Source organism: Lineus longissimus, chromosome 2 (genome assembly GCF_910592395.1).
Source record: "Lineus longissimus chromosome 2, tnLinLong1.2, whole genome shotgun sequence".
NCBI lineage: Eukaryota > Metazoa > Nemertea > Pilidiophora > Heteronemertea > Lineidae > Lineus > Lineus longissimus.
This window is the reverse complement of record NC_088309.1, coordinates 18,114,701-18,139,696: the sequence shown is the minus strand read 5'-3', so window position 1 is coordinate 18,139,696 and position 24,996 is coordinate 18,114,701. Positions and strand designations below refer to the sequence as shown.

At 40.1% G+C, this 24,996-nt stretch overlaps 1 protein-coding gene across 9 annotated transcripts in view; it reads left to right on the top strand.

The window, feature by feature from the left end:
• The window catches only part of LOC135482702 (transient receptor potential cation channel subfamily M member 3-like), a 134,290-nt gene that overhangs the window by 40,249 nt on the left and 69,045 nt on the right, over positions 1-24,996 (top strand). For all 9 annotated transcript variants that reach the window (XM_064762982.1, XM_064762989.1, XM_064762987.1 and 6 more), the window contains 3 exons: positions 717-930; positions 23,177-23,301; positions 23,650-23,821. In XM_064762982.1, coding sequence (XP_064619052.1) covers positions 717-930; positions 23,177-23,301; positions 23,650-23,821 — 511 coding nt within the window. The remainder of the gene's footprint in view (positions 1-716; positions 931-23,176; positions 23,302-23,649; positions 23,822-24,996) is intronic.

Sequence of the window (24,996 nt, the reverse complement as noted above, 5' to 3'; positions counted from 1 at the left end):
TAGAATCGAAGCTCAGATGCAACGTCGCATGCTTATGTCAGAAACAGATGTACGCTATGGTGGATGTGGTTGGGGGAAATAATTCAACCTTCCTAGAATGACTTCTGTGACCTTAGTTTTGCTTAGCTAATTATCATTTGAATGTCTTCACAAAAATGAGAAAGGTTGAAAATTGTTTACTGACATTGTTATGTTTGAGGATGGAAACAACTAAAAAGGACTTCTATGTATCAAAATGTCTTCAGATTTTCACACCAAAAATGAGAGTCATGAATACTGAGACCGTTCATGTATTTTCTGATCAAAATATGGAATCGGGAAACCTCTTGTTGTGGTCAACATGTCTGTTTGTCAAAGCATCCAGAAGAAAAACTTTGGCCTTGGTTAATGTGATAGCAGAAATGGAAAGTTCAGCACACCACACACTAGCAACTTTTGTTGCAAAAATATCTCCTTTGCTCAAAAGTATGAAAGGGGATTGATTAGGAGAGCTGAAGTATTAAACATGTTAAAGAGAGCCATATTTGGACAAGAGTTTCAAGAATGCATGAGCTATTTTTTGCGTTCCTATCTGCAGCTCTCTTCACACAGACTCCATCTTGCATCCTTAAATGTGCGTCTTGTTGTCAATTATCTTTATTTTCAGATTAGGTTCCTTTTCAAGAAATTCTTTGAAGATTTCTTCGTCAAGATGATTTTATTCCTTTTCATTCCAGTATGTCCGCTTATCCCATGATACAAGACCCGAGCTTGTTCTTCAACTTCTTCTTAAAACGTGGCAACTGGATCTTCCCAAGTTGCTCATCTCTGTCCATGGAGGCATTGCCAACTTTGACCTACAACCCAAGCTAAAACGTGTGTTCAGGAAAGGCTTACTCAAGGCTGCTAAGACTACTGGAGCATGGATTATCACTGGGGGAACCAACACTGGTAGGTATACTGTTATATCATGAATATTTGAATTTATATGCCCTACCCCAATTCTAAGTGCCTTGTCGGTGACCTAAGCCACCAATGATGATGATGATGATGATGATGATGATGATGATGATGATGATGATGATGATGATGATGATGATGATGATGATGACGACAATAAGTGTATCCAAGTTATGACAGAAAGTCTTACCATGCACACTGGCTTCCATTACCATTGTTAAATCTACTGCCGGGCTTTAAAACTAGTGATTGCCGGGTCTTTTGTACTTCCATCTGTCGCAAAAAACCTTAGTTCAACCCAGGTTTGGAATAGCCCATTGATGAGGCTTAATTGGACATGGTAATGCCGAGAAAAACATCCCCAAGACAATTGAGACATGCCGTGGGCACTGCAATCAATGGATTTCATCACAAAAAAACTTGGGAGTTGGACAGATGGAATGTCAACCACATATTGTATTTATACTGATATTGGTTCCTGAACAGAAGTATCATCATAAATTAGATCAAACCACTTGCCATCCCAAATGCATGGTAACATTTTATCATCACTCCCAGCAGTGATTTCTGAAAAGAATATCTGAGAGTGTAATCTGTTCTACCTTATTTGTTTCATTGTTGTTGGAGTGGGGACATGAACAGGTCTGTACATGTATTAAAAAACAATTCTGTATTGTTTGTCATTATTAACTCGGATATTACTGTTGTGGAGTAATAAATTATTATAGTGATTATTCGATTTTGTTTGGGGCTTACAGATTCTCATTTCCTGTTCCTGATTAAAAAAATATCACATTTCCTTGACAGCAAGGAACTTCATCGAATCAGATAACAACAAAGCAAATATTGCCTTTCCTTTGTTTCTGTTCCCAAAGCCTAAAGGCAGGGAAGCAAATTCAGCTGTGCACTGGGATATTGTTTCTATGGAATGAAAAAAACAGAATGAGAAGGTTAGATGTTGATAATCATCAGGTTATTTTGAGCTGGTTTCTGTGCAGAATTTGTTGCGGGATTCATTTTTAGCTCAGCTGAGCTAGTCAAGTGGTGTTCGCCCTTCCTTTCATCCCTCGGTCCGTCCGTCCGTCCGTCCATCCTTCCAGACAAAGTCAGCTGAGCTAGTCAAATAACTATTTCAGTGGTTTCCGTCCTTCCTATCATCCATTGGTCCGTCCTTCTGTCGGTCCATCTGTCCCATCCATCCATCCATCAATCCGTCCGTCCATCCTTCCATCCTTCCATCAATGACAAATTGGGCATTTTGTAACCCTTTGACCTAGGCACTTCAAATTTGGCCGTCAGGAAGAACTGCCCAAGATATGCTGCTGACAGAAATTAGATTTGACTGAAATTCAGGGGGCAGAAACGTAAACTACGAACAAATTTTATGATTGTTTGATTGTCGAAAGTTACCATGATCACCGATTCCCATCGCAGGAACCTCTGGTGAAGACCACACACGACTGAGTGACTTTCTTGTCGGATATGAATGGTTGCAGGTCACAGCAATCTGAATGTCACGTTTGGGTAGCGCTCAAAAGAAAGGCTGGCAAATATTTTTGACGCAGACAGGCAAAAATTAGTTTCTGGAATCAGAAACCTGAGCACACCCAAAGAAATTGACATGCAATGAGCAACAAAGAAAGCATCTCTTGTAAGATGTGTCAGATACCCTGTGGTGTTTGATGAAAATTGAATTAAAGTAAGGCTTTTACTTTTGTCATTTGTGGTTATAATGTCTCGTACTACCTGATCTTGAATTTGACGTGCATGCATTGAAATTGAAATTACGAGAAAAATTGTCCACATATCCCATGATGAAGATTGCAAAAACAGAGTTAGAGTTGTTCAGTAGCCTGAAGTTTCCACCTGTTGGCTTGCATATCAATGAAGTCTGTGACGATGGCTAAGTGGCAATTTGAATATAAAGTGGCCATCGATGATTCTTATTTAAAAGCAATGCATTTGAATTATACTATAATGTCTCATCATATACATGTAGGATGAATACCAAAGTTATTCGGTTTGTTTCAAGTAAATAATTGTGATATTTCAGAGACAAAAGTATAATATTTTTGAGAATTCGACTAATTTTGTTCAGGCCTTATATTCTATTCTCGAAGTGGATGTTGAGATTTAGCTAAATAAGGTTAGGTTCTCAATAAGTTTAGGTTAGGTTCTCAAAAGGTTTAGGTTAGGTTCTTGAAATGTTAAGGTTAGGTTCTCAAAAAGATTAGGTTAGGTTCTCAATAAGTTTAGGTTAGGTTCTCAAAATGTTTAGGTTAGGTTCTCAAGAAGTTTAACTTAGGTTCTCAAAAAGATTAAGTTAGGTTCTCAATAAGTTTAGGTTAGGTTCTCAAAATGTTTAGGTTAGGTTCTCGAAATGTTAAGGTTAGGTTCTCAAGAAGTTTAACTTAGGTTCTCAAAAAGATTAAGTTAGGTTCTCGAAAAGATTAGGTTAGGTTCTCAAAAAGTTTGACGTTAATGTTCTGGGTTGTTTTCAAGGTTCAATATAAAGCTGATATCTTCTCTTTTGGTCACATCTGGGTTAGGTTGCAGTAATCATTTCGATAACTCCCACAATCTTGTCATCGTTTGACAGTTGTTTTCCGCAGTTGGTGTCAAGTGTCAACATAGCTAAGGCTCAAAGTGTCATAGTCAGCCTAAGGTGGGATTCTTACCATTTTCCAAGACATGGCAAGGTTTTATAGTGTTCATCTCATGACTTCGGGCTGCCCCCAGATTGGTTCTCAAAATCTCAAATGATGTAACTGTTCAACACAGTGCCAACAGTGTCCACACTGCCCCTCAAATGAGCCATTTAAAGCTGTGCGACCAGTGATCATGATCGCCTCCAGCAAAAATTGCTTGTTTACAGTGATCATCCCAGGTGCCTGCGACAAGAATCAGGTCGCTATTATCAATACCTCTTGACCGTCGCTACTATCGCGTCGCCCTCAACAGTTGTCGAAGAAATTGCTTTATGTAAAATCAATCTCTTGCCTTGTCGCTTTCAGCTTCCTGGTACTAATACATTTCTTTCAGTGACAACTGATTTGGCCTGGGGTCTGATGATATCGTTTACAGTAGCCATCATAATCTGGGATGAAACCTTACTGCGGAAACTGTGATTACCATCTTGGTCTCTCATACTAGACACTGCCCCCTCATTGAGTATAGGAAGTTTGTGGGCGTACAATGACATCTTGGCAATGATTTGCCCAGTTGTCGTAACGTGTGTCTAATACCATCTTGGCCCCTCTGCGTCTTAAACACTGCCCTCTCATTGAGTGTTCTAGCAAGTTTGTGGGAGTACAGCAACATCCATGATAAGGTCTTGCCTTGGTGTTGGAAACTGTGATTAATACTGTCTTCGCCCCTCAAGGTCTCAGACTCTGCCCAGGAAGTTTCCTTGATGAGTTTTTGCCGGGATGTGGGTGTTTTGATTTTTTTGCTGTTAAGAGATCAAAAGGCAGGTTGACTCTTGTGTACTCTGGTGGTTATTAGCAATCAGATCAGACCTCGGTGATGAAAAGGTGGTTACCATCTGCCCCCCCCCCCCCGAGGTTACCCCCTCAGACACTGCCCAGCAAGTCTAAGGAAGTTTCAGCTTAGTGACATCCTGAATGAGGTATGCCAGTGGGTGGTGGTGTTATAGTTTGATTCTGCTGTTCGGAGATCAAAAGACCAAGCAGGTTGACTCTTTGTCCCCTGGTGGTTAGTCAGTTACCAGATCAGACCTCACTGAAGAACGATAGTACAAATCACAATTGTCATCCCTAAATTTGCGTCATTTGCGTATCATTGATGCGTTACCCAGCCCGTAGGGCACGCGTAATTTACGCAAAACACAGAGAGAAGCACGTCACTGGTGCATCATTGATGTGTATATTGTGCATCACTGATGTGAAGCAGGACAGGTGTCATTTGGGATTTGGACTGTAGAAACCTTCTGGGCCCCTCCATTTATTGCCTCACAGACACTGCCCAGGAAGTTTGAGGAAGCTTTTTTTGGGTGCACTTTCCAATGATAAAAGTTAAACATTTGGCAATTGCACCCCTCTTGCAAAAATCGTGAAAATGTCAGGCTCGCAAAAATAAAGGGGTTTACAGAATTCAAATGACGAGACGGTCAAGATGTCGTTAACATATCAACACTGTTCGATTTCATCAGCATCCCTGTAATCTGCTCCAGCGATACGAGACCTCGTCCATTGTGATTAGTCGGTCTATTGAGATCATAGATCGAATTTGACTCCTCATTTATATTATAAGGTCGGGCCATTCTTGCCTGATGTGGCATTAATTATTAGATCGCCTTGATTTGTGGTTTGATTTGGTAGTAATTAATGAAGCATTGCACACCAGTGGTATGCATGCTTGATGAATTAATGGTCTTCGACTGAGTAGGCCAAATGTTTATGGTACAGCCAATATTTGAGATGTGTTTTGTTTACTTTGTCGCCACTGTATGAATTAGGAGGTGTACATTGACATGTACACTTTCTTGTGGAATATTGATTGGATAGCTTTATGAGCCTCAATTTGCTAAGGGATGTTCTTCATCTCTTGAATTGGCATCAGCAGAACTGCAGAGTGTCAGCATTCGTTAATAGATGAGTGTGTATCCCGCTGTCAGATCTGAATTGCAATATATTTTAATACCCCTATCAAGAAGCCATGTAAATTGGAAACAGGGCTGTCAGAGTGGCACAGTAGAAACATACGCATATATCACCTCTGAGGTCTCGGGTTCAATTCTCGGTTGGTCCTGGTACATTCATGTAATAGAAGGGGCCACTCTCTTTGATAGCGTAGCTTTCCTCAGGCACCGCTCCGGTTGAGGTGTCGTTGTGACTAAAACCTCAGCTGCCTCCCTGTGTTTTGGCATACATTTTACCTCCACCCTCGCGATGTTTGATGAGACAATCAATACTGACAGTGAGGTATCAATTCCTTAAATCGATCCTCATGACATCTTTTTCCAAGTTGAAAGAAGATTTGTCAAACCGGATTTATACTTGGGGACAAAATTTCCTCAAAAAACCCAATTTTTTCTCAAAGGAGTTTTAAAGGAATGTTATGCACTCTATTCTCCCCTCACCTTCACCTGTCACATAAGATAGGGTGGGTCAATTGTTGCCCGAGGTCTATTCCCAATGCTAGAAGCGGGACCTTGTTTATTGAGTAGCTGTCACATGCTGACTTTGTGGGCTGATTGTGATTGCACGTCACGCTCCTTTGATAGCAATCCATCGTTGCACGTGGTTTGAGGAAGACAGATTAGTGATGATTTAAGCTTCCTGCTAAGAATTTGATATTGAGAATGCTTATAAAAGAAAAAATGGAGATTGCTATAACACTGATACTAATATACTTGTTTCCAACAAATAGCATTTCCACTCATCTTACTTTCCAGAGAAAGATATTGTCTAAGGTAAAGTGGTACAATTATGGCCCCTACAGTGAGCTGTTAGTATATACACATCAATGCAGGTTACGTTTCCCCGATTTTTGCCCTCCTGCCATAAACACATGGTGAAGATGGGGCTTCCTACTTGGGGATGTTCTGTCCCCTAACGCTGATGGTCATCGTGGCAATCGTTTTAGCGTTGTGAGATGGGAGAGACCCCTATGGGTGACTTTGCCTAACTTTATCTTTCTACCTAGCTGCCGCCTAGAGCCCCTTTAACTTCTATGAAACTCTATAGTAAGCTTGACTGCATGCATTCTCATTTAAACTTTACTGGAAGGGGAACCTTCTCCTTCATCAGCATTCGCTCTGCACAAGGAGAGTAATGAGTTATTCTCAAGAGAGTGCTATAAACATGTAATCCGTGAAATTTTTGCGACGCCAAGGTTTGGCTAATTTACTCATTTCACTTTGCGACAAACTAAAAATGATTGTTTGCTGCCAACATTTAATAGTGAATGCAATAACGCTGAGATTTTTGAAGGTGCATTTGTGAAAATTATGAAAGTATAACTGTTGCAGAAATTTAGAGGTTTACAGATTTTCGCCCCTTGGGCAGATGCTCATCTTTGGTGTGCCTCTACCCTGTTAACCTAGTTAAAGAAATATCAGTGTTAAGTCTTCGAGCAAACAAAGGACACAAATATCGAAATAAAGCAACATGTTTAGCATTGCAAATTGAACCTTAATCTGAACCGCTGGACCACACTGCTCATCTGTGTCGGGGAATCCAGCAGTGACTCAGCTCTTGATCCTCCTCTTAATCCTTTGACCAATGCATTTTTACAGCTCTACCGCTGCCCGGGATGTTATTGAAAAACACCTGCTGGGATAAGAGTCGCAAATGGATGTTATGATGAACCATTATGAAAGAATAATCCTTGGGTCAGCGAATTACGATGTTGCCAACGGTAGTGTCTAACTGGTCTTTTTTGTTGCTTTCAATGCTATTAGCTCCCGTCATCAACACTTGTGTTATTTTTTTGGTATCTTACCATTGCCATTGGCTACCCCTTGCGTGAAATCCAATTTTATATTCTGCTTGTGCAAAAAAGCAGGAGGTTGTGCGAACGACCACCAGGGTATAGAAAGCGAGTATAACAGGTAAAATCTCTAACCAATCTGTCTAGTTTCATGATCTGAGGGTGGACTTCATTTAGTCACCCACCAACACGCATCATTTTGGGCTTCTTGAGAATCCCATCATTTTGGCCTTCTTGAGAATCCCATTATTTTGGGCTTCTTGAGAATCCCATCATTTTGGGCTTCTTGAGAATCCCATTATTTTGGACTTCTTGAAAATCCCATCATTTTGGGATTGGTAGAATCCCATTTTGGGCTTCTTGAGAATCCCATCATTTTGTACACTCAGTTAAAGCCAAACTAGATGGCCATTTCATGGCAATGGGATAAAGTAAATACGAGTTTGCCATTCAATCTCTTGTGTTATGTGAATAGAAATCATTATTCCGGATCATGTAATGCGCAGTGTTCTGTTATGTTAGCAGATGAACCTTGGTACAGAAACCTTCCAGCAGCAGATTCTGCACCCTGACTATTGGCACTATCGCCCACGGAATCGGAGCCATTTAATTTGTTGCAGCAATCTGTCTGGAGATTTTCCCTATAGATTATGTAGCAGTGCTTAAAAAAGTGCAATATCTCGCTGCTGAATATAGCTTGTTTTCCTTTAGATGTAAAGCTTTGATGCAACACCTCTGACATTGGCATTATAATATAGACTGGTTTGAAGTAGTAAATGATGCAGAATTTTCCTTGGAACTCAATTTCTCAATCAAATGAATGCGCGCCCCCTGCTATTAATTTTAGTCTTTGATCTCCATGTTATTCATTATTGATATTGAGAATCACAAATATAGCAGCAGACACAAACAATTCTTGTTTATTTCTGGATTTGAAAGTTATAATTAAAATCCGGCCTAGCTGTGGTATTTAACACCAGGAACAAAACAAATTACTATTTTGGTGCAGTCTGCAATGAAATTGATTTTAGGAAAATACAGTGGAACCTCTCTATTATGGACACCTTCGGGACTGACAAGTGCCGTCCTTGATAGAGAGGTGTCCTGATTCAAGAGGTCAAATTGAAGGGAAACCACCAATTTGGGATCAAATCTAGTGCTCTTGATAGAGAGGTGTCCGCTAAGGGAGGTTCCACTGTAAAATAACTGCACTAGAACCTCTCTATTAAGGATGCAACTTGTCTCATAAGTTCAACTTGGCTACTAGCTCGAATTTGTATGTCTATTATGATGAGACTTCCAGTACAATTTCCTTGTCTTTACACCTTATACACAGCATCAAAGTGTAAATGCTCCCAGCCATGAAATTGCCTTCACCACACTGAGCGAATCTTTTAAAGTCTCCCCTCAAACAAATGGTGGTTAATCATTGCAAACTTAGGATTAAAAAGTGTAAATGTCAATTTGGCTTAATTAATAGAACACCTCATGTTTGGTAGACTATCATGTGAGACTTCATTATGCCAGTGGAGGATTAGATTGCCAGTGAGGTATCCCCAAGCTAAAAAATCGCAAAGATATTTGATACTTTAATTTTCTCTCGATGTGCCTTGTGGTTCAGCTTTTTCGTCACTTCAAAATATGTGCATCATATTGAGAGTTATAATGTGACTGATGAGCAAGATAGTTAAAAAGGTTAAAGTTGAAGTTTTTAGTTGCTATCAGCTATGGTAGAGATTATCAACCGACTTCACTATCTAACTGCTGTCTATCCTGAAATCTTTCAGTAGAACTGAGATGAGCTGCTCAATCAGCCCTACAACCTGAGCATTTCTAACCAGTACACAACTTGATGGAGTAATGATTGAAGAAATGCAACTGTGAACTGAGCTACCGACGCCTTTGCTGGATATTACTGTTGTGACTGACTCCAACAAGACCAACCTAGTTATGTGGTACCAAAACCCTCAGGACTCAAATGCCTTTCTTCAGGCAAGTGCAGATACTGTCCACGACTGAATATCAGGGACACTTACCAGTCACGTCACAGGACGTACATATCACACAAAGAAACAAGTCTGTTGTAGGAGCAACAATCTCATTTATTGCATACAATGTAACACATGTAACAAACAATACATTGGACAGACAAAACGCTTCGTCATGGAACGTTTCCAAGGTCACTTCTATAACATTACGAGTGCCAAGAGAGAGGACACCATTGGTGACCACTTCAACCTAGCTAGCCACAAGGGCCAAGACGATGTCACAATCACAGTGATCGAATTCATACACGGCCCTCCAGGTCTTGACACAACAAGAGACCTCCGACTCCAAAAAGAGTCTTAACTGGATCCATAGATTGCGCACCATAGCTCCTCTTGGTCTTAACATCATGGACAACACGTCCTGGTAGATCGGACCTTACTTGTTGCGTATCAAACAACTGGATGGAGTAAGGCAAGTTAGACAGACAAACCTTCCGAGAGTCTCACCCCAACTGTAGAGTCAGAGACACAAGTCCACAGCTGTCCCTCATTTACAAACTATCTAACCCTGTTCAGCAAATCAGGGAAATAGCTACGGTATAATGGTCTAATGGTCAGGCCAGAAATATGTACCGGTACACCCCGCCTGCATATGGGCATTCATTTGGTTGCAGAAATTTTGCAGTTTTAGATGTTTCATCTCTGATCCAAATTGACTGAGATCACTGCAGATGGGCATAATGTTAGATGGCATACTACAAGATTTCAGTGCAATCATACAAACCATCAGTCGCCGAGAGCCGTTTAGCTAGAAATCTTCCATTGCTGCCACTCCTCCAGATCATTTCCATTTGTTGATTGCATCGTCACAAAAAAGGAACAAGTTCTTTGATGTGAGCAGGATAGTCATGGGGGCCATTAAGCCTACCTTCCTATACTAATTACCCAAGGTTCGTTTCACCTAATTTGGTAGGGTTGGCAAGTGCACTCGTTGTTTTATCTATGTTGCGGTGCTTCTGGTCTTCTCTTGGTGACTCGATGCCATTGACCGGAAGGTGCTGAATCGACAGCAAAGACAGCAACATGACGTGTGATCAGAATCTGCTCGGATATGTCTGATGGCTCTTGTAGAAAAATAAGTCTTTCACTTTCACTTGTTAGTGTTTAAAAAGTTTGAGATTAATAAAAACGTAGAAAAAACAAGAGATGATATACAATTAAGGTTCAATAACTCATGAAAAATCCATCTTGAACTATCAGCGGCACTGGTCACTCTGCCATCCTGAGCTAATGAGGGAAAGGGGTGTCTTCTAAAAGAGTGGTTATAATTCTCTTAAGATTCACGGAAAAGTACCAAAGAAAATAGGAAACTTAAGTATCTTTCTGTGCATTGAATTCTTTTTGTGTCAGTTATGAAAAACCTTGGCTTCTAACACTACTTTTAACTGTGGTATCTGACCTGAACTACACATAATTAGGACAGTATCCTATCTAAACTATGCATACTTACATGTAGGACAGTATCCTCTTGAACAATTCATGCTTAGGACAGTATTCTACCTTATCAATGCCTACTTTGGACAGCATCCTATCTGAACTATGCAATTACCCCTTCATCATTATCACATCAATGGCTCCATGATTGCCAATGATGAGTTAGCTCACCCACAAAGAACGTCATGATCACCTAAACACAGGCTCCTTTCATCTAAAAAAATAAGCTTTGCATATTAGTACCTTCTTTGTTGTTGCTTAATAAGGCTGGCAAGTTCCCTCAACCCAATATTTTGAGTAGATTCTGAAGTCCTCACATGGTGCCTGTTTATTGGGATACCAAGTACCAAGTACTTCTTCATTCTCCTCAGAGCTGAATGTTAAGAGGGGCTCGCTGTTCGTAATTACTGGTCGTCCAGGAAAATAGAAATGCAACTATGTACAATGCCCTAATGCATTTATCATGCATACAAATTTGCTGAAACTCGGTACTTATAGTACATGTACTTGTATACTAGGATCTGTTAACCCAACAGCATGGCTGAAATTTATTTCCAGTACGTATTAACACAATTTGAAATTTGAAATCCTATTTCAAATTGCAAATATTATTTAACAATCGGCAGAGGCCTTTTTAAATGCTTCACTGGTAGTACCCAATATGAACTGTGCAATCACCTCTTGCCATTGATTATTACATTATGCCTTCATGCTTGCCACTGGCGAGTTTAGCCCAACCACAAAGAACAGAATAATAACCTTGCCTCAATAATATCCTGATGTCTATCAAGAGAGAGAGTGAGAGAGAGAAAATTGCTTTCAAGCGTTAGAGCGCATTGACTTGGAAATAGGAATTGATAAAAAATTTCCTTGAATTGAAAGTTATATATTTTTTGTCATGCTATTCATCAGGTTCTTTTCATCTTGCAGCCTGGCAGATTTTTAACTTAACAGAGAAAAGCAATTGTATAATTTGCGCCAATTTCTGTTGAAATGTAAATGAAGGGATTGTCTTTGAATCACACCGCTGCAGCCTTGTAAAGGCTGAAATTAAGGTTCATCCCCATTTCGCCTACAAATGTGCCCATTTTGCCTAATCACCATTTTGCCTACACCCATTTTGCCTATTACCCATTTCGCCTACACCCATTTCGCCAATTCACCAATTCACCATTTCGCCTACACCCATTTTCGCCTATTCACCATTTCGCCTACAATCGAGATTTCTACTTGTACAGATGTATGCTGTCATTGACATTTTTCATGTGTTTTTGGATTTAATAAATATAGATCATAAACATACACCTTCATTTTCTTTCTTAAATTGGTTAGCCTGTGCAGCCGTCAAATGAGGTGGAATCTTTTTGCAAGTTGGTTTGAGAGACCTTTCCAGAGCGCCCTGAATGAGTCTGATCCTGTCTATCCCAAAATCAGCATTCCCATGTCCTTATGTTCAAATGATGCTAAAGCTGTGAAAAGTTCTTATCATTGCCCATTCTACCTTTCTGAACCTGACAAAAATTGAGCAAGAAATGCACTGGAGGGTCTTTGTATCGAGATTGGGAGGGTGGACCTCAAATGTAAACCGAGGCGCCAGCCGAGGGTGGAATTATAGCTTAGTTCCCGACAGATCTCGATTTTTATACAAAGAACAGGGCGAAATGGGTGTAGGCGAAATGATGAATAGGCGAAATGATGAATAGGCAAAATGGTGAATAGACGAAATGATGAATAGGCAAAATGGGTAATAGGCGAAATGGTGAATAGGCGAAATGGGTGTAGGCGAAATCGGGGTACACCAAAATTAAAGGGTGAATGTTTGTGACAATGTTGAGGCAACAATGGTGCAGATTTGCAGCTTCCTATTCATTGGTTTCCTACTCAGACTAATGTTTGCCATAACAATGCGTAATGGCTTCAACTCCAACAGTTACTTGACCGACATGGATTCTGGTCGGCCAACCTCTTTGTAGGTTTCTCTTCAAGAATTATTGTACAATACAGAAGAACCTCTCTAATAGACACCCTCAGGACTTAGAATAGCTATCCTTAATAGAGAGGTGTCCTTATTAGGCACCTATTCCATAGAGCTATACCCTATACTATACTATACGCGAACAATAGTTTCATGGTCATGCACCCTTTGTGAAGCCATTGTTCGCGTATAGTGTAGTATACCGTATACCTCTATGGAATAGGTGCCTCAGAGAGGTCAAATTGAATGGGAACGACCAATTTGGGACCAAAACTAGTGTCCTTAGTAGAGAGGTGTCCGCTAAGATAGGTTCTACGGTACTTTAGTGCAGCCATACCAAGAATTATTTGTGGGCGGTTGATGCTGTCGGTTGACTTCTATAGTTATCACCTACTGGTTGCAATAAATGTTATTCATTAATCAAACGGCGGTGACTTCATGAGTTATCACCTACCCGTGGCCCTGTTAATCATTGATAGAACAGTGCTATAGAAAATAGATTAATAGAAACAGTAAACTCGATAATAGCTCACGAGGTACTCTCATGGTGTTGAAGCCTCCGAATAATGGAAAATTAAAAACTTTGTATCAATATCTGCATCTACTATTTGCTTGTAAGCAGATTGATTTGAAATTATGGCTATGACGAGTCCTACTTTAGTTGGCAAGGTTTCAGTCATAAATTGTGCAGGAATTACTTTTGGAAGGTATCAGTCATAAGTCATGCAGCGATTACTTTTAGAAGGTATCAGTCATAAGTCATGCAGCGATTACTTTTAGAAGGTATCAGTCATAAGTCATGCAGCGATTACTTTTAGAAGGTATCAGTCATAAGTCATGCAGCGATTACTTTTGGAAGGTATCAGTCATAAGACATGCAGCGATTACTTTTGGAAGGTATCAGTCATAAGTCATGCAGCGATTACTTTTAGAAGGTATCAGTCATAAGTCATGCAGCGATTACTTTTGGAAGGTATCAGTCATAAGACATGCAGCGATTACTTTTGGAAGGTATCAGTCATAAGACATGCAGCGATTACTTTTGGAAGGTATCAGTCATAAGTCATGCAGCGATTACTTTTCGACTATAGATCTCCCGGATGTGTCAACAGCAACCTCTCTGAGTCAAGGCTAACAACCTCACTGAGTGAATCCAGCCTTATATCAAAGACTTACCCTAAACTTGACCTTGTCTGGACTGTATCTGTCCTCATGAGGACAAGGTTACGCCAGGACACCAAAAGAGCTGTAACAAATTGATGTTGCGTCTCGGGCTTAAGTGTTTGAACTAAAAAAGTTGTGCGTTTTGGCCTTGTAACATTGTTGCCAATGTACATCAGGTACATCGTCGATGATTTCACGAAGTGACCAATCAGCAAATTTTTCATTTTGAGAAAACTCCATTTAAAGATTCCGACTAGTTTAAATGGCTCTGTGCATTACATGTGAAAGAGTATAGTGGCACGAAATGCATGAATAGAGGGTAAAGCGTTATAGAATTGACATGGCTTTTAATATCACCATGATAATTAGTGTGTAAATAGACATGGCTAGTACTGCTCAGATGGCGCTTTTATCTCAATTTCACAAAAATAGCTGATTGGCCACTTCGTGAAATCATCGACGACATGTTCACTTCATGGTACCCACTTGATTTGTAGTCTCCGCTTGTTTTATCGTAAACAGGAAATCCTGTGATTTGTAAATTCTGACCAGCTCGTGAGCTTACAATAAATGGCGCCTTGTTGAATAAAGAGCCGACTTGGTATGCACACACAGGAAATGATGTGTCCTTAGATGGGAGCAATGAATGTGAAAACGTTCAAATTAGCTAAATCGCAGATTGGCATGGCTAGCGAACACATCATACGTGTTTGTCAGTTTAAAGAAGGTGGAGAACGTGACAGAAAAGTGCCTGAGTTTGATATATTCATGAAGTCTTCATAAGTTTACAAGTACAAAGTCGATTTATGGATTTGTGAAATGTAGATCTCCACAAGGCCATTTGTCATCGCGGCTCACCCTACCATGGCAGCTTACCACCCTACCTTGCTCTAGAATTTTGTAAAGGGTTTCTATTTGGCCACCCTACCCTAAATTGTTGGCTACCCAACCTTGTGTTGCACATTGGAAAAACATCTTGAATATCAAGGGTAGCACCCTACCTTGAGAAAACCCTGTGGAGAACCCTGGTCCTTTATTTCTGCTGATCACCAAGTTTCAAATGTTTCAGAGACTAAAATCAGTATAAATTGGTATTTGTATCGTCACAATCTAATCTCTGAAATGCCTCTCAGACAGCTGCATAAGTTCAGCCTATGTGTCTTCGGGTCCATTCAGAGGTACCTGGAGAAAAACTCCAGCTTTATCTCAACTAAGCATTATCTCCTTCAGTAAATTTCATTTACAATTGCAGTGTTCGTAAAGATTATTGCTCCCTATTGGTTTTAAAAACTTACCTATATTGTACTCTACTGGAATTGGTCAATAAATGAATAATTCATTCATTCACATTATTTCTGGGCTTGTTTTAATATTTGAGGGTCCAGATTTTAAGCAAGGGTCGAATTACGTCATAGTTTGAACTCTGGTGACCTTGAACTTCAACCAATCATTTTTCTTCTGCATTCATCATATAGCTGATACTATAAGCTCCATTTTGAGTGGTCATATGTAACCTTAGGTTGTTTCCTTACGACGTTAGGTCAATTTGAATTTCCCCTACCCCTAATTTTGGCGGCGGTTATGCGCACGAGGAATCGCAACAAAACCATGAATAGCAGGTTTACTGCCGGGTTTCAGAATGTCCACCCTCGCTCAATGGGTGTCCCAGGTGGTCCTTTATCAAAATCAGGTGAGTGATTGTGGGGCCCTTTTATGCATGCAAACACCCCTTGGCTCCAGGACTACTAATCACCAACTTAACCGCTAATGCTAATTGAGCAATGGGGCCTTGGTCACCAATGTCGTCCCTATGAATGTCTGTTCGAGTTGAACAAAATGATTAACCTTGTTTCATTGGATTATACCAAGTTTATTACATTTGCCTTTCAAGCGAACATTGTCATGTATTGTCTATGGATGCTGGCCAATTTGTTCCGGATGTTATACTCGAGAGCCGACTTGTGTCGCATTAAATTTGGACTCGAAATCCAATGGGGGTTTTATGTTAAGGTTTATATCCCAAGGACATCTGCTTGTTTTGGCTTCAGATTAACATTTCTGCTATAATCCTGTAAATCGGAACAGCTATCATTTATATCGTCAATCTGGTAGCGTTGCTTCAAGAGATCAAATGAGAATGAACACATTGCGTTCTGATCCTGGAAGCGTTCTTGGTGGTCCTCTGGGTGATCCCTAAAATGCAAAAACATGTTCACTACAAATTCAAAGGCTTGACCAGACGTTGAAACTCTTCACACACAGACATTGTCTAGACAAGCTTGATAAGGCCAGATTGATGCATCCACCAAAGTAAAAATGTGTTTTGGTGAAAGCACAAGCTTTCTAAGAAGATTGACTACCTCCTTTCTATGAAATATTGCTGTTCTTTCTTACCCCTCTTCTTCTGAACTTTGGAACTTTGTGAAGTGGTGCATCTCGATCCATGTTTGTGCGTAGGGAACTGATTTTGATGCCACATCAAATTGGCTGGGCCGTTCCTAATTTGGTGACTGGGTTTGCTTCTGGAGTCTCCTTCTCCTCGATATTTTGCCATTTGGCGTTGACAAGCGATATGAACTATTTTTTTCCAGAGTGTTCCTTCTTCTGGTGTGGTTGCTGACCAAAGCTTATGCGGCCAGTCTTCCCTTTCTTAACCAGAGATGTTAAATTTCTGATTTTTGGGCAGATTTTAAACTTTTTCTTCTTTCTAAATGCTCAATTTGATAGCTGGAGTAGAAAGATCTCTGTCTCAACTTTCTGTGGCTCTGTGGATTTTTAAAAATTGGACAAAATAAGCATTTTAGAGGCATTTTCGTGCAGGTGAGACAAGATTTTTACTAGAAAAGAATTTAAGACCTTTTTGCCTGGGGTCATTGGCATCCCTGCTTTTCCCTCTAACTGCCATGATTGAAATAATTCTTTTTCATAGTGCGTACATGTTATGAGAGCAATCAGTCGGTGCCTTTGGCCAAATCATTCATCTGGTTAATCACAAGTTGATATTTCTACTCACAAAGTGTTCCTTTCCAATTGAGAATCCTTGCTATATTGACACAATCCATCATGGCCACGAGATGAGGCACGGCAATATAGTTGATCACTGTCGGCTACATCTTGATGCTTCGAGGGTAAAATAGTGCACAATTCTGATGTGTTCTTCAGAATGAGCAGATTTTTTTTGGCATGATGGAATGAGCATGATGGAATGATAGAAATGTTTACCTTTGGTGGGTCAAGATGCTTGGCTCAGAGATGTTGGGGAATTCTACATGTATCATTGCTTACCTGAACACAGACATACATGTAGGCACAGGCACAGGCACAGGAAGATCAAAACTGCAGTCCTACTAAACTACACTGTAGGGCTGGCTTTTGATCCTCATATGCCTGTGACATAGGTTGGACATTTGCAACTTTTGCTGGATGCACTTAGATGGCATCAGCAGGTCACTGCCAACCATCGGAGTATTGAACACTGTTGACATCTCCCATGGCCTTGAGACAATTGATAGCTTATCGCTTCAGCTCGCTCGGCTCAGGTGTAAAGGAATTCTATCATTGATTACCTGTAAAGAGGCCCAGGTTGAATGTTTTCCTCAGCTCTAGGCTCCAGCGATTGGGAATTCTATCATTGCTTGCCTCAAAGAGACATTTGCCATTTTGTTTGGATGCACTTTGATGACCTTGGCAGGTTATCGTTTATCATAGGACCAGTCACTGTTGACATAATCGACCAGTCACTGTTGACATAATCTATTGTTGCACGAGAAAATGGACAGCTAATCAGTGCAGCTCTTGGCTAAGGCAGAAGGGAATTCACACTGTTGACCACACTGTTGACATAACCTATTGATGCTTTGAGACAAGGTGAAGCTATGAATAATTGCAGCTCTAGGCTCCAGCAATTGGGTATCTCTATCATTGCTTGCCTCGAAGGGACATGTGCCACTTTCATTGGATGCACTTTGGTGACCTCAGCAGGTCATCGTCTATCAGAGGACCAGTCACTGTCGACATTATCTACTGTTGCTCGTGACAGTGGACAGCTAATAACTGTAACTCTCTCAGCACTGGCCCCTTTTAATGCTCAATGCACATGCTATCCGTGATATACACTTGATGAGATCGTTACAAATAAAAAAAGTTCTGCAACAATCTCCGGATGAATATTGTCCTACATTTGTCACTGTCACAAACGTAATGTAACTCTATCTCATTTTCCCGAGGACAACAAATCAAATAAACTTGTAGAATTTCCCATTTCAAAGTGATTTAAGTATCTTCGCTCATACCAGACTATGTTTCTTCATCAAATTTTAAAATGTTGAATTAGTTTGAAATGCATGTGTAACATAGGAATTTATTACCCTCAGCAGACAACATAATATGTGACAAACATTATGTTTTATTTACCCCATGGGCTTCGGGAAATTTCTGTTAATATCAGTCAACTTCCAACTCATATTTCCCGAGGACAACAAATCAAATAAACTTGTAGAATTTTGCTTTTAAAAGTGATTTAAGTATCTTTGCTCATATCAGACTATGTTTCTTCATCAAATTTTAAAATGTTGAATTAGTTTGAAATGCATGTGTAACGTAGGAATTTATTACCTTGGCAGACAACATAATATGTGACAAACTTTATTTTATTTACCCCATGGGCTTCGGGCAAATTTCTGTTAATATCAGTCAACTTCCCAATTTTGAATTTTGACGTTGTCTACTGACCACTTCACCCTTAGAATGGTGCAGCTATTGGTGCTTGGTGCATTTTCTCTTGTTTATAAAATGTGAGGGAATGCTTGACTAATTTTATACGAAGTCATTAATATTCCCAGTCCCAAGCCAAGCACGATGTACAGCCAAGTAGGATTGTAGATTTTTGGAGCCAATAGTTGTTGACAAACTCTTCCCCCAGAAATGAAATATTCACCAAATTCATCAATATCGAATTATTTCAACCTTTTTGGAGATATTAGATTCAGACAAGCAGAAAATGTTGTGCCTTTCTCGGCGAAAGAGAAGCAGAGGAGAGGGTTGAGCTCCTTGGAAGGTATTTCAGAATTCGCAAAGATATTATGTGCTTGACTCTAAAAGTACATTTATATGTGCGCTGACATTGTTGCTGCTTCTATACAGTTTGGAGTACAAACTCTTTCAAACCACCAGTTGCTGATAACAGCAGAATGTGCTGTTCATCCATTACAATTTATCAATTGAGGATGAAATGGCTTGGAAAATTTTGGACAAAAGTTTTCTCTTTTTGGATGTGCTTCTTATTATCACATGTTTTTTTATCGTGGATGTTGGTGTGCGTCAAATCTCATTTAATCGGGAGGTTTTTCTTCCATGTGTGTTGAGGACCGGTCTATTAAACATGATAATGGAGCTATGATTGGAGCTATCAAGCGGATCCATCATCTCAAGGCTGCAGATGCTTTGGGTAGCAGTGATGGGTTTTGATCAATTTATCAGGTGCCTTAAAAATTGGGCTGTAGACTTTTGATGAATCTCTGAAGATGACACAGTAAGACATGTAAGTTTTTGAGGCCCATCCAAACATGGTAATGACAACACAAACTGCTAAATGACATAAACCACATCACACAGCACGAGCCCACAAAGCTTGGCCCCAGTTTGGGAAAAAGACTGCCACAATGAAGCTTGGCAGCAGTTTGGGGATAAAACTGCCAGCAACGAAGTTTGACAGCAGTTTGTGTAAAGGATTGCAAGCAATGAAGCTTGGCCAGTTTGGGGAAACGACTGCCAGCAATGAAGCAGTTTGGGAAAAAGATTGCCAGCAATGAAGCTTGGTCGCAGTATGGGGAAAAGATTGCCAGCAAATAATTAAGCTTGGTCGCAGCTGGGGGAAAAGACAGCAATGGGGCTTGGCTGCAATTGCAGAAAAAGACAGTTAGCAGTTACATGAAGTCTTTTTGCAACAGTTGGAGGAAAGATATTATTTCAGGGACTACGGTTTACTTTCGTCAGTAATTTCAGAAATATCAGTTGTTTTTGATTTCACTTAGAATGAAAACTGTGCTGCGACAATGAGGCCTGCATCCTATTTTATCCGATTATAACTTTGATCACCAGGGCGCCACCAAATCAGTCGGTGATCAATCACCTGTGCCAGCAATTATTCTCATTAGGGAAGCACCATGTCACCTTCTTGTGATCAGAAAGTCACGTGTTCAAGGCTCAGCAAATGCAACTCGATACTTTCAGCTGTCCTGAAATGGCCGAGTGAAGTGCTTTATGTGTGCTCTTTGATTTCTGCTGAGATGTTTCTGGATTAGGTTGGGGAAGTACCGCTTTGAGGCAGTACAGTTGTAGGCAAGCTAACATTTCAACAATGCCACGTAGGTCTTATCTAGATTCAGCAGGCATATGTGATGAGGTTTCTTATCAGAAGCTTTTGGCTCTGAGGCAGTACAGTTGTACAGTATTTCTACACTTATATTCTACCTACGCTAATATTTCAACGATGCCAAGTAGGTCTTATCGGGTTCTGCAGGCATGGCCGATGCGGTTTCATATCCAAAGCTTTTGATGATGCCTCTCAGTGACCAAGATTGATTGATTAATTTCTTATTTGTAATGAGTTTTCTCTCGTTGGGGCACATATGCACATAAAAATTGTATATTTCACTGATGTCTGTAATTGCATCGCTGAGGAATTCATTTTCCATTCTTATGTACGTCCTCTAAATTGATTATGGCTGCTGAATAAATGTAGATAAGAACTGATGGGTGATGAAGTATCTAAAGATGCGACTAGCTAACAATTACATTATCACAAGGACTACTGAAAGGGGGGAGGGGGTTGTTCCCATGTCACTAAACATGTGACACCTGTGAGCCAAAGTCCAGTTGGCAGCTGAGGTTTTAGGCAAAATGAGAGCTCCACCCGAGTATGCTGGACTTGCCACTTTTGTTCAAGGCCCAACTACTGCACTCGCAGTGACGAAAATAATACTTCGGGCATTTGACAACGAGTTGTCCCTTCTAGGAATTAATCAGTCCTAAAAACGTGATTTTTCGGCACTTTAGAAGCTGTCGTGGGACCTTTATCAACAGCTTCAGCATGTAAGCAAGTACTGTGTTCCACTGGGGAAACTGACTTGTCAAGGAGTACACACCATATATCATGCCAACCATTGCAATAATTTACACTTTGGATGCAACCCTTGGTAAATCACGCCCCTGGGACACATCCCAACTGCCTGTCGTGAACACATCTCAAGGTAATCTCATACGTTTGAAACTGAATATAAATTTGTAGTTGGCTCCAAATTGAAATGACAGATTCTTTTCTCAAGATACCTTATGGATGGAGAGATTCAAATTTTACAGTAGAATTTTGTTAATTATTGATGAGTATTTCTAACAGAGCTACTGTATTATGCTGCCAAATTTGACCTGCAAATAAAACAATTAAAACTTCAAATATTTTTTTTCTTTGAGATCATGAAAGAAATCGCAAAATGGCGTTGAAAGGCAGTTAACAGTTTTACAAATTCCTTGTGGTACCTCTGTGCATACTTTGAAGCTCAAAACTATTTTCAACAGATCAACAATTTGATAAGCAGATTTATGAGATTTGATGACCTGTCTTGATTGGAAAGTGTCCTGTAAGTCTAGCAGGTCCCTGGACATGCTGGAGTGAAATCCAAATTACTTAAAGGCCAACACTGTTCGTTAAAAATTTGAAATTTGTAATTGAATTTGAACATTTCCAAGGGCGTAACTAGGTATTGAATGTAATTTCAGCATTGCTGTTGTTTAGACAGATAAACAAATACTATAAATACCAAGTTTCAGCAAATTTTTTTATGCGATGTTGCAATACAGCATTGTGTATAACTGCATTTCTATTTTCCTGGACCACCAGTAGTTATATTGTATTAACGGTGTGGCAAACCCCTTTAAGCAGTTGCATTACGTGGAACCCTGTTGCACCTTTGATGATCTGACGTCTGGAGTGGGCAGGTCTAAAAAGCTGCGACAGTAATCTTCTTTACGATCGGATGGTGTGACCTTCTTAGCAGACGTACTTTATGTGCTGTGATATGTATATATGACACATCAGACACTGTACAGTCGATTAGATTTGAAAAAAAGGGGAAGCATTACATCTTATATATGTTTACCTTTTCTTAAGAAAATGCTTTTGAAAGCATTGGATGTGATGAAGTGCATTTCGGTTGCCGGCATGGAAGAAATACTTGCATCAAACAGCATACATGTATATTCTCGTGTCATGTAACAAAATGAAAGAATTTGCTGTATTACATGTTCAGGGTTTTCTCCAGGGTTTTCTCAAGGTTTGGTGGTACCCTTGATATTCAAGAAGTTTTGCCAGTGTGCAAGACAAGGTTGGGTGGCCAGAAATTTAATATAGGTCGGCCCTATAGATACCCTCTACAAAATTCTAGAGCAAGGTAGGATGGCTCTTCCAAGGTAGGCAGGTAAGCTGCCAAGGTAGGGTGGGACACCCTGACAAGTGACTGTCCAACATCATCCTTGCCTACATGTGCCATAGATTTACAATCTACTCCGCTCTTGATATTTCAAACCCCTGGTTGGCATCTTTCTTTTCGTTTGCTGGTTGTAATTATAAATGAAAGCTTTCATTAGCCACTTCATTTGTCTTCGTTCTCTTCAAGAAGCTTTTTCACATTTCTAAGAAATGTTAAATGAACCATGTCAAAAAAATGACAGGTATTATTAGCATTCCATAATTGACAAGTTCAACTAGGGCAATGCTGTCGTTTCTTTTTCACTTTACACGTTGAATTATTCATCAGGGCCCAAACACTCTTAATAGCTTGTCTGTTCATCTGCAGTCTAGCGTGTCAGAATTCTTCTTATCACTAATTGTGCACATCCTTTTTTATTTAGGGGCAAGACAAAATCTCCAATTTCATGAATAATTCAGCGATGCTTTCGTGTAGTTTTCTACTTTTATCCTTGTTCCCCCACCCGAGAAACTCATGCAGGGGAACCTGTTACTGGATCTAAAACAATTGCAGGATCTTGGTGGAACCAATTGTCGGGTTTCCCAATGGACAGGGCAAAAACAGGGTCCTGAAAAATAGCGAGATTCTGGTTGAGATGATATTTTAATGTGCATGTGTTCCGTCGTTGTATCTTTCAGGTGTGATGCGCCATGTTGGTGAGTCTCTTGTCGACAGATCTGTCAAGTCCTCGAACAAGGTGGTGACGATTGGTATCGCCCCCTGGGGGGTCGTTGATAACAGGGATGATCTTATTGGCAGGGATGTAAGTAAATTTGAATATGCGAGAAAGATTGGTGGAACACAGTGCGGAAGCTTGGTGAGGTGGACTTGACACAGAGTGGTCGTCAGAAAATATGTTAGAACGTTTAGGAGTGAAAATTGGATCCACGTATTTACAACGGTTAGTGTGAAGATAGGAGGGTTTGTGTAAGAACTTGAAACACTTGCACACTTGATAATTGCATGTCGAAATGTTCACAAAATAAGCTTTTTGGGTTAGGACCGCACTTTTGGGTTACGATAGTTGAAATTTGACCCTTTCATTTCGAAAACGACGCCCTCTCTGTAAATCCCTGCAACGCCTATGTTTATTCTATCATTGCTTCCGTAGGTTGTTCGTCCATATCACGCTATTGCTAAACCGAAAACCAACAATGCAGTCCTCAACAGTAATCATTCCTACTTCCTGCTGGTCGACAATGGAACTGTGGGTAAATACGGCAGCGAGATTCTTCTTCGGCGGCGGTTGGAAAAATACATATCACAACAGCGCATATCAACAAGTGAGTACAAAATTTACAAGCATTTCATTTTTGCAAATGCACAATAATGCAAATTTTAAAAAATCAAGAAGGCCATAAATATTTCAGTTATCACTTTAATATTCTATTTCATAGACTTAAGATATTGTTCACCATGATCACTTTGATGTTTTTATTGCAGACTACTTTACATTTCATCGAAAGTACCTAGCACATTGAGCTGGTTTGTCAATGAGCACAGCATCAACATGTAGTTGCAGATATTGGCATAAGTGAGAAGCTGTAGTGATATGTTTGCTGACAGTTCGAATCCGCAGATGTGTGAGGCACATGAAAGTAGGCTGATTTCCTGTCAAATTATTGATAACTTCTACAAGCATTCACAGCATAAATGATTGCTGCCATATCAGAATGTCACAGACCTATTTTAATGGTGCCTTCCACTGTATGAATACAGAACGACTCGGCCCATCCCCAACTCGGACCACCAACTCGACCCTAACCCAACCTCTATAAATACCTTCATTAATATTCATGTACCACGTCATATTGACTTCCATCGTTGGTGGTGTTAGTATCCTTCTTGTTGGTCAAATCACGGTGCCAATATTAGTTGGACTGAGCGGTATACAAGTGATCCGAGTTGGTGGGCCGTGATGGGGATGGGCCGAGTTGGTCATACACCGACTGTATGACCCATTGGAAGAACATTGATAAGTAAAAATACAGTATCTATTGCTATAAACCAATATTGTCAGACCCCACGCTGTAAATGAATGTAGCCACTTGTTATCCGAGCAGAAAAAGTGCTCACCGCCAATATTCCAATATTGCCGTGTCATGACGCAAACAGTCTTCGGGTATTGCTCCACATCAAAGGTTGTGTCATGCAAAAACTTGTAATATCTCATCACCAGTTTTTTGTCAACAATGAGGTTTTGTGTCACTCCCAGATGATTATTTTTCACACTCAATGGTTAGGTTAAGAAGGTCTTGCGTTTAATGTCTGAACTACCGTGGAGGTTATCATCAGAGTCACACTTCAACCCCTGTCGAAATAAAATTGTTTAGATCTGAGGGTTAGGTAGGACATTTTTTAGCTCGGTAAAGAAAATTGGTAATTGTATGATAAGTATTGGATGAAACAAGAGACCATGGAGGAAATATATGCTGTCAAAGAGACTTGCTTTCTCTAT